This window comes from Cyrtonyx montezumae, unplaced genomic scaffold, assembly GCF_038088225.1.
Source record: "Cyrtonyx montezumae isolate F1298 unplaced genomic scaffold, pur_monq_1.0 scaffold_13, whole genome shotgun sequence".
Classification (NCBI taxonomy): domain Eukaryota; kingdom Metazoa; phylum Chordata; class Aves; order Galliformes; family Odontophoridae; genus Cyrtonyx; species Cyrtonyx montezumae.
In genome coordinates, this window is record NW_027071859.1 from 30769985 (window position 1) to 30787052 (window position 17068).

The window sequence follows — 17068 nt, forward strand, 5'->3', positions numbered from 1 at the left end:
CACTTCCTCCCAACTTAGTGTCATCTTCAAACTTACTGTGGGTGGACTCAATGTCCTCATCCAGGTTGTCAATAAAGGTATTGACCAAAGACATTATCAATAGAGGTATTGAAAATGGCTCAAATACCTGAGCCGTTTTGCAACAGAAGCACTTTGAGAGCGTGTTAGCCTTAACTTAGTTCAGTATTGTCTTCTAGTGACTAGACTCATATAACAAGTTAGGAATTACTGAAAATCTCCTTTATGCTAATCTGTAGAGATATTATATCCTTATAATCTGGCAGGGGTTTTTCACTATTCTATGGAAGCATTGTATATAGATCAGTTTTCATTTTTCTTATACACGTACTTTGCATTATCTGAGATAGATGTTTTTCATTACTGCAGATTCCTGGTAATTCAGTACTTTATTTTTTTTTTTAGCAGTGTTAAATCCTTGCTGTTGTGTTGAGTGTAGTTGCTTCACAATGTAGACTAGAGCCAGCTTGCTTTCAGATTGTCATAAAATATTTCTACACTACTGATTCTAATGAGTGGGAGAGGCTGCCTCTGCTTCTTCCTCACTTTGTCATCCAGATAGTCTACCCAGCCTCTCATAGCATGGAAGCTATGATTTAATACTTAGCTTTGGTAACTGTTGTGTATTTTCCTGTTGGATATCTTGTAGTGCTATGTAATATCACACGTAGTCAGAAAACGCCTGGAACTGATCAAAGTTTTATCTCATGTATAAGATGTATGCTGATCTTAGTGCTTGGTTTTGCAAGTGAATATTCTGTCACCTGATACAGCTTTCCAAGTCTCCATTGTCAGTTAGGTTTTTCTGCAGGTGTGCTTCTTGTGCAGCAGAAGTTTTGGTGGGTGGGCAGGGGGTGCTATGAATCATTGCTGTGTAGGAAGACATGAAAATGCTGTGGTGTGGTTAAGCAGAGTGCTTTTTTCTTGAGGCTGGTATAACGTGGTTCATAAACCAGATGATCAGAGTGAATTCATCACTGAGTGGGCTACCTGCATAGTCATCAGCAGAAAGAAATTCTGGTGAGTAAATCTGCAGCTAAATGTGAGCTGCTGATAACATATTTTTCTAAGAATTTGGAGCTGAATCAGTACTGTTTTTTTTATTGATGTCATAAAATATCCCCATCAGCAGGATAGGTGCAGGCAAAACGTTAGGGCATTCAGCACATAGCCCTGCTTGGGGCTGTTAACAAATCATAGAATAATAAGGGTTGGAAGGAGGAGACCTTGAAGGTCATCTGCTCCAATTCAGTTTTCAGAGTAAGAACTAGTTTAGGTTGCTTGTGGTCTTGTCCAGGTGAGTTTTGAATATGTCCAAGAAAGGAGCTTGCTTGTTTGAGCATGTCTAACATCACAGTGAACTGTGTTCTTTATATAATTAGTTTTCCTTTTTGCATCTGTTTAACACATCAGCGTGCTCCTGAAGAGAACTATGCAATTGCTTGGCTGCTTTTCTATTATGGAAGGATTAAGTGATGTAAAAAATTACTGTTTCAGGTTAATGCAAAAGCTTTGCATTAGCCTCTCCTGACCTATTCTGTTCCCGCTTGCCTGCTGAGAAAGGGAGAAAATTAGGTAACATATTTTATCATTTTTGCTTTACTCTGTAGCTTCTGTGGGGATGCTAGTTTGTCATAAATGATAGGAAATCTAGGAGAGGGCAAGAAAAGCAAGTTTAACTTACGTTCTTTAGGTGCCAGAGAGCCACATGCCTGGCAGTTAAGTGAATGATTAATGTTACTTCATGTTAGTAAAGCCTTGAAGTTGTTTCTAGAAAGTAAGCATCATTTCTTTCCAAAGCTGCAACTCACTGAACAGACTATAAGAATTTAAGAATTGTATAAGAGTATAAGAATAAGGAGCAACCCCCTCAATAACCTTACCCATGGTAACATTTTCTTTGTGCTCCAGTACTTCTGACTCTGATATTATAGAGGCTCTTTGAGAATGATGATGAAATGGAAATCGAGTAAATATTTTCTTCTAAGGGACATTTAGGGGAGAGGTGAAAGTAAAATTTGGGTAAATGGAACACTTGGGAATAAAATGTACCACCTTGAACAAGAGAGCACCATGTTGAGAATGCTTTGAACTGTTGCTACTTCAAATATTGAGGTCTATTTATATGTATGAATGTCTCAGAAATAGTAACCAGGGAAGACTTAGAGGGAAAAATACCCCTTCAGCTGCTTATAATTTCCTGTTTACAACTCTTCTGAGGTGTTGGTTGTGTCAGTGGAACAAAAGAAATCTGGATAAACCTGGGGGGAATTCCTGTTCTTTGCAGCTACGCAGGTGTACTTTCCTTTGGGCAACACTGTGGTGATCAGTGCTTCAGAAGTATAGATTTATTTATCTTTCCTAATTGAATATTTTCTGAGAATCCTGTGGAACAAGTGAAATGAAGTAGGAAGACTTATCTGACAGTTGTGGAACTTATATATGGAAGGTGGCAGGATCCTTTGTTGCAAAGCAGTGTTATAGCAGGTTGTACAGCAACAGAATAGGGAGCAGAAAACTTAGTTCAATGCATGCAAGTCTCCTTTCTGACCTAGATTTCTGTTGCTTTCAGTTTTCTTAAATGTCTATTTTTGACTTAGTTATGCCTGGATGCCGTGGTGTGGCTTCTTGGTTTAAAGGAAAGGCAGGAGGACTATCATGGAATTACCTGCTGATTTATCAAAATTCAAATGAATTTTTCATTCACCCTGAGTTGTGGGATATATATTTAGCTTTAGAATATATCTAGCTTGTTGGACTCTTTTGTTTGACTTCTAATGAAGATTTTTAATGGAAGCTACTGAGATCACATGGCAAATAAAATGTTGCCTAGATAGATTGCTAATAATTTTAGTAATAAAATAACCCAGTATTAACTTTTTTTTTTTTAAGGTGCCTTTTTTAACAAGAGTGATATAGAAATATCCAAAGGAAAAGTGTCCTTAGTAAAATAACTGGTACTATACAAACCACTCAAATATTTGAACATAGGCTCTTGCAGAGTAAAAGGCTCCAGAGTTGGAGCCTTGGGTCATGTGTTAGTGTATAGGAGATTTTATATTGTTTGAATAACTCATTTTTGGAGATAAATTAAAACAGAAAGATGTTTCACTCACTGTAGATATTGAAAGCTGAAATACTTTTTTCCTGACAGCTTGGAATAAATAAGGAAGAAGTGGGCCAAAACATTAATGCATAATAATCGACTACATATGCCTGTAAACATGTGTTCTGTTAGGTTGCTATGAAGCTTTTCCTTTTGGAGCAGGAAATGGTTGTAAGACTGATTTAAACCCGTTGCCCCTTAGGCAGAGTGTCAGTAACAGTCTGAGCACTGGTGAGGTTCTTTTTGTTCAGAAAATGTCAGAGACCAATGTTGTTTCTTTCAAATAAAAGCAGTTCACTGGGGGGTGAGGGGAAGAACTGTATAAAAAAACCCAACTTTTAATCAGCTGCTACTTTTTTCCTCAATTTTTAATCTTTTCAGATTTACCACACTATGTACCTACCTGTACGCTATTTACCACTAATGTATTTATTCACTTTCTTACCATGCATCTAACCCTTTTCCTGAATTCTTGGGGTGGAGACATAAGGAGAATCATCCATTTTCCACATAGCCCCGTGTGTCTCTTGTTTAATTCACTGCATGGAAAAGAGTAGCAACTTGTTCAGATGACTGAAAGCATGGATGCTGATAAAGCTGGGCAGGATGAATGAAAGAGGGCAGCACTGTAATGTCGCCCCAGAGGTTGATGCATGCGGATTCAGATAAGGCGAAGCTGTCACTTCCTTCCACCTGTGGTGAAAAACTGAGTTTGTACTGGCTTGTTTTGAGCTGCTTGGCTGACATAGAAGGCATGTTTGGGGAAATGTTTCTTCACTGATACGGAAATGAAATATAGAAAGATAAAATATCTCTGGATTGTTAGTCTTGATTTAAATTTTAGCTGAGTGAATCGTTTCCAAAGGCTGCTATGAAAAACTTCTTCACAACAGACTTCCTTTCCACATTTTGTAAAATATGTAAACATACATAAGCTTTTAGTTTTCAGTGTTTGATATTTGGTATTCCTTTTATTAATGGCTTTCAGACTGTATAAATCCAAATAAGAGGCTAAAAACATACCATAACATTATGCTTTATCTAATGGCGTGTATATCTTTTGTCTTGAAAGGCAACTTTTATGGAAAACAAGATCTTAATGAAACGATATCCAAGACTTGTTTTCCCATCTACTGAATAGAAAAGGCATACTTCAGGCTTTGGTTGAAAGAAGGATCAACGTAATTGTTTTAAATCTAAAATTAATTCCCAAGTAATGAATCTCATATAGTGAGCATTACCTGACCATCTTTATGGTTTTAAGCTGTAGTACCTCATGGTTACACCTTTACTTCTGGAAGTTCAAATTGTTCAAAGTGCTTCAAACTGATTACATTACAACAGTCATAGTATATTTTACGTTTTCTTTCACTGATTCTCACATCATTTATTTTATTCTATCCATTGATAGCATCATGCTGCCTCTAATTTAATCCCGAAACTTTTTCAGCAATTTCATTAGGATGTCTTTTATATTCTGCATCACAGAGGGGAATGTTAATGTGGTGATTCTAAAATGCTTTTAATTTGTTCATCTACCTACAAATGATATTAAACAGTTATTATTATTATTATTATTATTAGTTATTATTAGATAAATTAATACTCAAAAACTAATCTCATAAGACTGTTTAAATTCATTTATTTTTTTTGTGTGATGATAGTACATTTATTTATACAACCAATGCACAAAACTATTTCAGCACACTCTGAAAATCTGTTCTTAAAGGAATCAGATCAGGTAAGCTTAGTATTATATGACTATTTGTGGGCAATTATCAGTGATCCATTTCTTATGTGACAGTAAGCACTGCTGGCTTCTTTTACCTTTCTGTTTTCTAATACACCCATGAAATAGCTTCTAGTGCTCTGAGAGGGAAGAATTGTGACTAAATGGAACAGCACATCTGAGAGAAACAGGTTAAAATGCAAACCTTGCCCTACCCTTCCCTTACGCAGCTACTGGTTTTCAGGGGCCTGCTTAGTGTGGTGAATTTAAAAAATACATCTGCCTGTATACAATCAGAACACTGTGTAAGCGAACGAGGTGAAATGCTTTGAACTGCCTGTAGACATCTATGAAGCAGGGACTTTTAATATGATGTTAATGCCTTTTAAATTTGAGACAAAATGATTTAAAAAGAAATTAAGAAAAGCAAACATGACACGCATCATCAAAGAGAAGGGCTTCCTCACAGGCCCAGGCGGTGGTGAAGCCTGGGTCAAATACATTTTCATGTTCCTTTTTCGTGGCTAAAAATTCTTTTGGCTGAAGAATTTTGGATTATACTGGCTATAGAGCCTGAAAATAAAAATATGGGTGCTAAAATGGAGCTTGGATTGCTCAGGTTGCTATGGGTGGTGCAGTTGAGGCCCTTGGACATTAGGAGTAAGGGGAAGGCTGTGGTGTCCTTCAGCAGAGGGAGCCCCCAGAGGAGGCATACAGCTGTCCTCTGGGGTCAAGGGCAGCAGCATATGGGTTGCTCTAGTTTAAAAATAATACTATGGTCTTGTTATAGGATTTCTTTCATCTTTCCATGCTGTTTCTTTCTTTCTCTGTCCTATTAATTAGTTTACTGATCTGGTGATTCTGTATTCTGCTAAATAGCCCTGAGAGCCAAAATTACTTTTTCCACATGTGAAAAGAAAAGTACTGATGTGACTTAAACTGTCTCCATTTTTCATTTTCTAAGGGAAGAGATAATTCCCAGTTGAAGATTTTCAAAACAGATTTTCTTCTTATTAAATTTCTCTACAGTAAGGTCAATGAATTATCAATATCTGTCTGAAGTTAGTATAATTTAATTGCAAGGACAATAAAAATGAACAACATTTTAATAAAGATCTGTGTCTGGCTTTCCCAGTCTTTTTATGGGAGCCTTCGGGGGTTGAGCCTATTTTTATGTAGTGATGGTGGTAGTACTTGTAAAGGAGGAATAGAAATATGCAGTCTTGCTGCTTTACCAAGGCACACTGGTAAGATAAATGCCCAGCAACAATAAATGTCAGTGCTATGAAATTGCTGTCATTCTGACTTTCTGCATCATTTTCAGTTTGAAGAACTTTTAAACATGGTATCTGTAAGGATTTTATGTATGTATTTATTTATTTTTTGCAGGACGTGTGAAACAAAGTATAGATGGATGACCCACATGTGGAAATTACTTGGGTCAATTTGCTCCTATATTTTGGATATGAGAGCCAGTTGATCTTCCTACTTGTAAAATGTTCTGATATCTGCATCGTAATGTGATTCAAGAGTTGATCAGGATAATATTCAATGAATATTTGGCATATTGACAACAAATAACTTATTTCAAAAGCTATGCAATGATTTTGTTAATCTGGAATTCAGTCTTAATTACTGATTTAGCTATGGTAACATTCTTGTTTCTCCCAGGAATGGCAATACTTCTAAGTCCTAAGAAATGAAAGCTTGAAGTTTCTTGGAGATTAATTTCTAAACAAAAAGTGGCCCAGTGTGCACATATCTTAAAAGTACTGTAGGCCACAGGGATTTGGTACAAACATTCATTTTTAAGAAATGAGTAGAAGTTGCGGGAGTTCAGAAAGCAATGCTTCCCTCCAAATAAATGTTTTTTAAGGTGCTTGAAAATATTTCTCCTGTCTTGCCTGTGAAACTGTAACACATCCTGCAATTGTACTAGGCATTCAGACTTGTCATGACTTACGTAGCTGCACTGACACTACTATCATTTCAGTACTGTTGCAAAGCATTTTTTTTACTTGCCTTAAATAAGTCATAGAAGTATTCTTACGGAGGTGTGAGAGGAGGAAAGCAGAAGGAGAGAGAGCCAAAACCTGATGCCTGATCTGTCAAAAACCAAACCAGAACAACTCTTAAAGTGTGAAACTCAAAACACTGCTAGCAAATATTGCATGTATACCTTACAGAAGAAACTGCAATGGTGTTTCACCTCCCTCCCCTCCTTGTTTTTAATTGTTTAATTTTTTTAATTTCTAATTTCATGAACAATTTTGTAATTACTTATTATATCAAAGTGTATTTGGAATTGAAGTTACACAGAAGTGTCAGTTAAAATGAGTTTTGCATGGAGATGTTACAAAACCCAGAATACTTGGTTTCCAGTCTTGTTCCTTCAAAATCAGGAGCAGCTTTTTTTCCGGTTGATGAACCATGCTGATACACATAAAAAGCCTATATAAGGAGCAATATGCTTAATTGCAGGTGATTTAACTTGAGTATTTATGGGACTAAATTTTCCACTTACAACTGGTGTGTTAAAGAAATTGTTCTTGTTTTACAGGCAAAGATAGAGTTTTCAATACTCCCTTGTGTGAGCAAGGAATTGTCGGATTTGGTATTGGAGTTGCTGTTGCAGGTGCTACAGCCATTGCAGAAATTCAGTTTGCCGATTACATTTTTCCAGCATTTGATCAGGTTAGTGCTGATAATATTGAATGAAATAAAAAATAAACTTCATGAATTTAAATATTCTTTTGTTATGCAAAATGTTAGCATTGATACTTGGTCTGAATATGTGCTTTATGCAAAAAATAGCCACAGCTGCAATACTAATATTGATGTATATACTAAGTAAACAGGAAGCTACCAGAGCCAGGTTGGACACTGATTAAATAGTGTAGATTAATGATGTGGTTTGAAACACATATCACTCTTTTATTTATTTATTTTGTGGTCCTGTTAGCTTAAACAGTCTTAAACTCCCCAGCTGTGTTGTCCCAACACCATCTCTTACTTCTTTGTGTGATTGCAGGCCAACCATTAGTCAACAGGATAAACTGCAAATTTGAACTGAGCTGTCTGACTGTCTTCTAGGAATGGGGAAACAACTGGGCTGTGCAACTGCTCTGGGCAACTGAGTGTTTAACGTGAACACACTTGAATTACCAACTCACTTGCCATGGAAAATGTTTAACTTTCCGTAGACTTGCAGGAGTCTTCTGCCTCTAGCTTGGTCATCTGCATGGAGTAGATGATATAGGTACATCTTGTGTGTTGTAGAGGTTTAATGATATGTAACTAGAGGTATTGGACTGGATATTACTTTTTCTTTTTTCCCCAGATTGTTAACGAAGCAGCAAAATATCGTTACCGCTCTGGAGATCTGTTTAATTGTGGAAACCTCACCATCAGAGCCCCCTGGGGTTGTGTGGGACATGGTGCACTGTATCACTCTCAAAGCCCAGAAGCTTTTTTCGCTCACTGCCCGGGAATAAAGGTACAGTAATTCATATGTTACAGAGATTGATTTTTTTTTTTTTTTGGGTGAACCTGACTAAGTAGACTAATGAGTTTGGGTGCAGTCAGGGAAGGGAGGATGGAAGTCAGTGTACACAGCAGAACATCTGAATATGCTAATTAAGAACTGTGTTAGAACTTTTCCATTAATAAAGCTTAAACTCTGTTAAAAAGTTGAAGAGTTCTTAGTAATAATTGAAACAATCCTTAGCAGGTACAGCATTGTTTGCTTTTTGCACTAAAAGCATACATTTTACATTTGCTCGGTGTCCTCAACATACTGCAGAAATTTAAAACTAATAGTGCTTTCCTTTTTTTTTCCTACATGTTTCCTTAAGTGATGTATAAAATCGACATATAAATAACGGTGAAAGAACAAGAGCATTTAGATACACACAGAAACATGGGAGGTTCAATCAGAAACACCAGGAAGCATTTCTGTTTAACAGTGTGGGTGACTGAGCCCTGGTTGCCCAGAGAGGTTGTAGAGCCTCCTTTCTTGGGGAAATTAGAAGCCATTCCTGGGCAACCTGCTTTGGGTTTCTCGGCTTGAGCAGGGATTGTGCCAGCTGGATCCAGAGGGCCCTTCCAACCTCAACTGTACTGTGATTCTGTGAATGATACCTTGGGGCAGACTTTCTGTGTAGGGAAAGTGGCATTTCTTGAAAGTAAAGATTCTTAGCATTTAGATGGATGTGAAGATGGAGTGAAGATGGTTCTAGTGAAGATGGAGGGGAGGGATGTTGACATTATAATCATATGGTTAAGAAAACACTGTTTACTGGCTTTCTGAGTAAATTCTGAGTAAAATCCATTCTTTCTGAGTAAACCTTATGTCGATGGACTTGTACATTTGGATTAACTGACATCCAATCCATTAAAGAATGAATCATAGCTTGATTAATGGGATGGACTTGAAAAAAAGCAGTATTTGTATGTGGAAGACACATGTTCATTGTTTATCTTCTGTTTAAACTATTCCTTAATATGGTATTGGTGTACTGAAATGTGAGATACTAATCTTGTACAGGGAGGCCATAAGCATTTACCCTACTTGCAACTAAGAGCTTATATTGTTCCCATTTTATTGTATGTTATTTACATTATATTTCATGATACTTGAAAAAGGGGAAGCATTGTCTTTGAATGTTATTTATGGCCTTTGAGGTGTTCTTAGACTAAACTTGAAAATATTCAGTGATATGGACAGAAGTAAACTATAAATTCTCTTGCCAGGTAATTAATTCTGAAGGTTTCTTGATCTTTTTCGAAAAAACATGAGCAGTTTATTATGATGTAGAAGAATAAGATGATTAAATGATGAATAAGATGATTTCTATGATTAAAGATACTGACACCAGGTCTGTCTGCTGGCCTTGTTTGTCAATCTCAAATGCTTCCTACTGAAATAAATAACCAGAGAGATTTTGTTGTGATCAAACCCTTTCTAATTCAGTGCAGTCTAATACTACTGAGTTTAGTCTTCTGAGTAAGTTAGTCCAAATTTTATTTTATTGTCTGATGATTTTACTTTCTTTTGTATTTGATCCTTTTTCTTTTTTTCCTTTTGCTGTAAATGTGTGTAGTGTATGGAAAATACCCTTCCAGTTCAGTTTCTTAAAATGTATATCTTAGCTGTACCAAGGATGAGATGCAAGGATCTATTAATGGATGGGGGCAAATACGCTGTTTTATGGCTTGTAGGTGCTAATGGGAGGAAGTGATGGGCAATAAGATTTGTAAGAAGCCTTAGGGACTGTAGGGAAATATGAGTTGCTTGAAGACCTTAAAGGAACCCAAAGCAGAAATTCCTTGGGTAACATGCTAAAATATATGGTCACAATTAATTGCTGCCATCTCAGATAAAGAGTACATTAAATTCTATGGGATTGATGGAACCATGTATTAATTTTGGATGCATGGAGAGTTACTTTAGACTCTGTCTTTTGAATTTTAAATCTTTGTGAAAACAGCTTTGTGCCTTTAATATTTTCTGCAAAGCTGCTCATTAATTGAGTTAATGTTTAAAGCAGTTATTACTGCTTTACTGAAATTGAAACTTATCTCTATTTCATGTGAATGTGGTAGTAGTAGAATATTGATGTAACTCAGCGAAGACTTTGTCATGTGTGCATATTTTGCATGAGAAGTAAGGCTGAGATTTACAGGTTGGGGAGGAGAGGAAATATGTAACAGGAGAATGCTTTGCAGAACTGCCCTCTTCCTAAGCTCTGCAGTTGGTTACTGACTGAAGGTTTTAACACTGTTCTTATTAAGTGAAAAGTGAGGTTCAGATTCCCTTAGCAGAAGAAGGTTTGAACAACTTTGGTTGTGGAAGGGAGAATCTATAATCGTTCAGTGCTTAAGAATGAGGGTTATTGAAGTGAGGAGGACATTGTTAGATTATTGTTTCTTTTGTCTACCATTCTAAGGAGATGTCTTAAATTACAGTATTGACTCTTTTATTCAATTGCAAGAGTGCTCCAGGATCTTTGCCATTGCAGATAGTTTTTTTTTTTCCATTCCCAGCCAAAATGTCTTTCTAACTTGAATCTTCAACTCATCTTTTCTTTCATGTACAGAGAGCAATTTTTTCCTTTTAGTCATTGTTTCTTCTTAGACTAAACAAATCAAACTATCAAGGAGATGCAGAACAATTTCTGAAGCTGTTTTTGGCATCTGTTTTGATTCATTTTCTTTCAAAACAATGTACTCATGAAATATTCCAACTGAATTCCTAGCAGTGATTTTTTTTTCTGTAACGCTAACACTTCCTTTACTACATGATGATGCCTTTTGAAGCTGTACTGCTTGGTGTCTTACTTATATGTTGAGTAAATAGTGCATTCAGATCTTTGTCTGAATGTCTACTGCTGAGCTCTAAATTTGTAACAAAAAATTACTTTCTAAATGCTGACTTACTACTGTGTATTGTTCAGTTTTCTTTTGCTTTCATCTATCACATTTTTAATGTGAATTGTTTTTATCATCCTCTCCGTTGGTGGTGACTCTGAGCTTTTGAATAGTTTTCATTTCTGCATTCTGAGTTAACATCATAAATGAGTATAGCCTGAAAGTGATCCTGAAGGAGCTGAGCTGCTAGCATTCATCAGTCTGATAATTTCTCATGTCTGTTATCAAATGTTTTGTTGAAATTTTTGGTGAAATAGATTGCTTCTCCCTTGCTTAAAAATTCACTTACCAAGTTAATTGGATGAGATAGATGATTTAGGTTGTGTTTTGAATCTTGACAGATATAAAATGAAGTTCTAAATAACTTCACAGCTATAAAATCTCACATCCTTGACCCCCAGCATATCTCAGATTTGAGTTCCATGGGATGTAATTTATTTGATTCTTATTTTCTGAGGAAATTGAGCTCTCTTGGCTTTTGTTTTCATTTAAACTGTGACAATTTGGTGACTTTGTTTGTTATTAATGTTCTTAGATCATCCATATTTAACTCTTCTGTTGGCAAAACAGTTATATATTTTTTTCCTTATGAGTGCTCAGATTACATCTAAGGACTTTATTTAGTTTTCTTAGTTTGACAGTTTCTTTTTTTCTTGTGGGACCTCCAAAATGACCAATTTCAAACTTCTACCATAAGTAAAATTCCTCTTCCAGTCTTCAAAATGTACTGGATCAAGTCTGAAGATCTTCAGACTTCTTGTATGGAGTTTACCTACACAACTTGAGATCACTCAGCTGCTTTTTTTGTCATCCGTTGTCTTGGTTTCATGATTTTTGTTGTCAGTATTCCACATCATAATATCATGTAAAGCACTGTGAGTTAAAGAGTTAATGCTCCAGTTCCATGGACTGCTGAATTTCTGGGTAGCTGGTTCTCAGAAGAGAAGGAGAGTTACATACCCCAGAGGACTTTGCATGCAGTTTTATCTTTCTCTCTGAATGGAAAACAGGAACACAAAAAATGTTATGATGTGGAATACTGATAACAAAAGTCAAGAAACCATGACTTTCATCTACATTAATTTTACAAAGCTAGTACTTTAATAATTTGTTGAATCTGACTTTTTTCTATTCTTTCAACTTCAAAATGCTCTTTGTAAAATGCTAGTTTTAGTATTATCTGAGGGGAATGAATTAGTATTTATATCATATGTAAAAGGAAACTATTCTAGTCTGAAGAATAAATAAAAAATGAAATTTCAAAACTTGGGAGTGTTAGCATTTTTATTACACTTTGTAACAGAATCACAGGATTGTAGGGGTTGGAAGGGACCTCAGAGATCGAGTCCAACCCCCTGCCAAAGCAGCTCCCTAGCCCAGGTTGCACAGGTAGGCGTCCAGGTGGGTCTTGAATGTCTCCAGAGAAGGAGACTCCAGTAACTGAGTAACAACTCAGTTGCTATGGAGTTCTATTTAAAGCAAATACTTGCTTCATTTTACAGTCAGTGTATTGTTGAGGAAGCTTGTAGGAGACTTGTAATAAACTATTTAAAAATATTTTTACAGATTGTTATTCCCAGGAGTCCTCTTCAGGCCAAAGGATTGCTGCTGTCATGCATAGAGGATAAAAATCCGTGCATATTCTTTGAACCTAAAATACTTTATAGAGCTGCAGGTAAGGATGTGCTGTATTTTCCAATAAGGCAACACTGATTTTTGCACGTATATTTCCTTAGGTACAGCTAAATTGATATTGTAGCAAAAATCTCGACGTGCACTCATTTTGTCTTTAGCTTTGTTTCGGCTTGCATTTGTAGAGAAAATCTGAGAACTGGGTAAGATTTCAAAATTTGAATACGAACATGAAAATTTAGTGTCAGATTCATGTTCAGCAAATGCTGGACGTGGAATGCTTTGTACAGTCTTCAGTTTAGGAAAAAAAGAATAACTAGAGCTAAAAGGCATTGTCTTATGTGAAACTGCTCAGTGGAAATACAAACAAGACTGAGTTTCTTCAAGTGGTGTGCAGAGTATTTAGTTAATGGCAAGAATTTGGTAGTTAGAAAAACTAAACCTTGAATCATCTAAAGATAAACTGGCTATAGTTAGCATGTTGATTTGCGGAGTTCCTTACAGGCTTTATTGGACTAGGACAGTGTAAGTCTGACAGAAGAGAAAGTGCTGTTCTCTTGGTAATTTCAAATACTAAAATAAATTGCTAGAATTGTCTTTATTTTGATTTTACACAATCACCATTATTACAAATCTTAAATTTCCTTTGAGTCTTTCTAAAAATCTAGAAAATCTGTTCCTTTAAAGTCTGATTTTATCTGGCAGGGAATTCAACTGCCTTTGCTATTTTTCTTTCCTTCAGTCATAGTGACCTTTTTGTTCAATTAAGTTTTAGCAGCCTTCATTATGCATGACATAATAACTCAGTCATTTGAAGATGATAGTGCATGTTGTATAATCAGTGTTAATTTTAACAATGCAGTTGTTTCTAAGGACTGGGGAAGCTATATTGGACAAGAGAGCATAGAAAAACAAAATTGCATAGGGAGAGATTGACAGAGTGTCTGGGTGAGCAACTGACAGCAATAGCCATCACTTACATTCATCATTCCTATGTCATATAATTTTGTCTACCAGCTATACTTGAATAGTGAAACCAATATCTTCAAAAGAGCTCTTTCTTTCACTGTTTTTACTATTTAAAAATCTCAGCTGCAGACTGCAGTGTTAATAAAATATTTACTTCCATAATGGAATGAATGATTGCACATTAAAAATGTCACACAGCTGTTAAGAGTATAGTAGGATTTTCATATATGAGAAATTGATCTATGAAAGAATTACTGGATCTTCTGGAGAACACAAATGAGCCATGTGATTGAAATCTTGAGTGAAGATGTGCTGAAATCGTGGTTAGTGGTGTTGATCTGTAACCAACCACAGCATTGTTGCAAGACTTCAGTGATTTCTGAAAGAACTTTTCTGATAGTCTTGCCCTGTAATCTCATGGTCTGATTTCCAGAGGAATTACCTTAGATTTTTAAGAACATCTGTTTAGTGATCTAGACTGAAATCTGTAGTGCCACCATCTGACAAAGCCAGCTTTGACTGTGTGTTGTTGATCACATTTGTGCCTTTGGGTGTGCCTTCTTATGACTTCACTCCTTGTCTTGATTTATTCCCGTTTGCATTGGAAAAATCCTTTTTCAGCTACTCTTAATGAGAGCAGAATTTTTTTACATATATTCATGTGCCTTTTATAAAATTAGAAGCAAACCGATGCAAACATTTCTGAGAAAAAGTCCGAAGTTAAATATGGAAGTGTACATCTACAGAGGGAATTCTGCTGCTGCTTAAATTACAAAATTCTAACATTATTGCAAATGCCATGTTAACGTCCCCCTAAATGTCAGTGATGCTAAGGAAATATCTGAATTTAAAAAAAAACAGAATAGAAAGAAAAAGGAGGCTCTGGTTTATAAATAAGTAGTTATCAACCTCTGTGTGTAGTGTCAAGAGCGTGTAATGATTATGAATCAAAGGAGATGAGTCACCTTGACATTATCAGGTTTAGACATCTTGTGGAGAACCTACTCTGATGTTTTTTGACCTTTTCAGTTTCATTTCGTTGTACTATATATGACATTGGTGGTGTAGAAATAAATACAACTTGCATCAGTGGTTGTTATAGAGACAAGACAGTAAGATTAGAAAACATATGTTTTCTTTCTGTGCTTCAGACTGCTCTTTAAAAAAAAAAAAGCAACAGATGGTGCAACCTCTTAAGACTGTGATAGTCCTTTTTGTCTGATTACTACTTTTTGTTAATTGCTTTTCCTGACATCTGGCTTTGAAATACTTGATTTAAAATATTTATAAATTCAGTAATAGATGAATGGGGTGCTGTGCGTATAAACACTGTTGTCCTGGTGTGGTTACTTGTTCTGCAAGAAAATGCACAGGATAATTTCATGTGCTGTTTTGTATCACTGCTAGTGGAGGGAGGAGACTTGTAAAGGCATTTGAAGAGAGTCCTGACAAGTCTAGATTTCCCTTAGTTATTTTTTTGACAAGCATTTAAGTATCATGAGTGGTTTAGTTATAATAAAAATTTGATAATTGTAATTTGTAATTGTATACTGCATTTAATTCCTCTAAATGGCTGAAACCATTACTCAGAGGAGCTCTTTGTGTCATATGTGCTGTCCAGGTCTTCTGCTGGTTCATCTACCTGTCTTCCAAACTGAATTCATGTCAGTTGCCTGGGCTTACATTTGAAGGTCCTGTGGTATTTTTATAGGATTCTTCTCCAGGTTTCATGTAGATGAAAATCCATTGAAAAATGCAATAATGTGATGTGCTTTCATCTTTCATGCCTATCATGAGGTTTTTATAATAAGCAAAATCCAGAGCAGCCTGGTTTGCTTTTACTGTCAGCCAGAAGGGCTGGCTGTGCCTTATGCCTCTTTCTTTCGCTACCCCATATTCTTCTATTCATTTGTCATTTAAAGAAATTACTACAGGAAGCTGCTACTAATTTAATGCATTAATTGTCACTAAAGAGATCTGACTTCTGAGCTGTGTTAAAATGGACTTTAAAACTGATGTTTTTTCTTTCCATCACTGAATGGACACGTGTTCTTGAATTACTAATTATGCTGAATAAGCTTCCTATTCTGTCTTTAGCAAGAAAGAAGTTAAATTGGTATCTATTTCTACTCTGTCTCTGTTCACGTTGAGATATGTGACATAAAAATAGGAAAAAACATTTTATTCAGTGTGGCCAAACACAGGAACAGATTGCCCAGAGGGGTTGTGGAGGTGCTGGAAACCCTACTGGCCATGGCTCTGAACAACATCCTTTTGGTGAGAGAGGGCTGTGAGAAGGGGCCTTGGACTGGATGATCCCTGGAACTTGCTTTCTCCTTCAGCCACTGTATGATTCTGTAGTACTTGGTGTTTGTATACCATCTCTGGTGGGGGGGAAAAAGGTATTATTTAGCAATTTATTCAACTATTCACTACTTGATTTATTAAAAATAGATGTGTTCCTACTTCAAGAACTACTTGCATTGGGTCTACAAATGAGAGGCAAAATATGATATTTAATTTTTCTTAAGATGTTTACATCTAAAATTTGTTAAACTGGTATTAATTTTAATGGATCCATCTTCAGAGTTACATTGAAGACAAGATGCTTTTTTTTCCTAGTTACTCTAATTGTAATGTATTTTTGGTGAATTAACTATTTGAGTCACGTAAAACTGCTATCATCAGAAGTTCCTGTGACAGTTTCTGTGCAGATTCTGAAACCTGTTTTTCCTACCACTTTGCTGGAGAAATATGGAGTGTTGTTCCTTGTAGGCAGCAGGAGAGTGCTCTGAGTATTGAAGTGTGATTTCAAGGCTGTGTTGATGCTTATTCAAATCAACTGCAGTCTTTGCTTGAATTTTTATCCGTTTAAACCATTTCCAAATCTGACGCTAGTATCACTGACTTGGTAGCAGGATCTCTTGCTACAGTGGTGTATATGTGTATCTTTTTGTGTGCCACACAAGATAAGTGAAACATTAACACATTGATGTATCCAGTGTATAATTAAAATATTTTTAAATATTTAAATTAAAATATTTTTAATTATAGCTAAACTTCTGAAATAAAGGATAATTCTTAATGTGATTATTGCTTTAAATAGCATTATTAAGAAAGTTCAGTGTATGTTTTTATGGGATAGTACTGATTAGTAAAATAATCCAATGCTTATTTTTCACTTA

General features: G+C 35.9%; 1 protein-coding gene across 1 annotated transcript in view; it reads left to right on the forward strand.

Moving 5' to 3' along the window:
- BCKDHB (branched chain keto acid dehydrogenase E1 subunit beta) overlaps positions 1-17068 on the forward strand; it is a 104875-nt gene that overhangs the window by 11485 nt on the left and 76322 nt on the right. The window contains exons 4-6 of the mRNA XM_065730938.1: positions 7414-7547; positions 8194-8349; positions 12849-12957. Of these exons, the coding sequence (XP_065587010.1) occupies positions 7414-7547; positions 8194-8349; positions 12849-12957 (399 nt within the window). The remainder of the gene's footprint in view (positions 1-7413; positions 7548-8193; positions 8350-12848; positions 12958-17068) is intronic.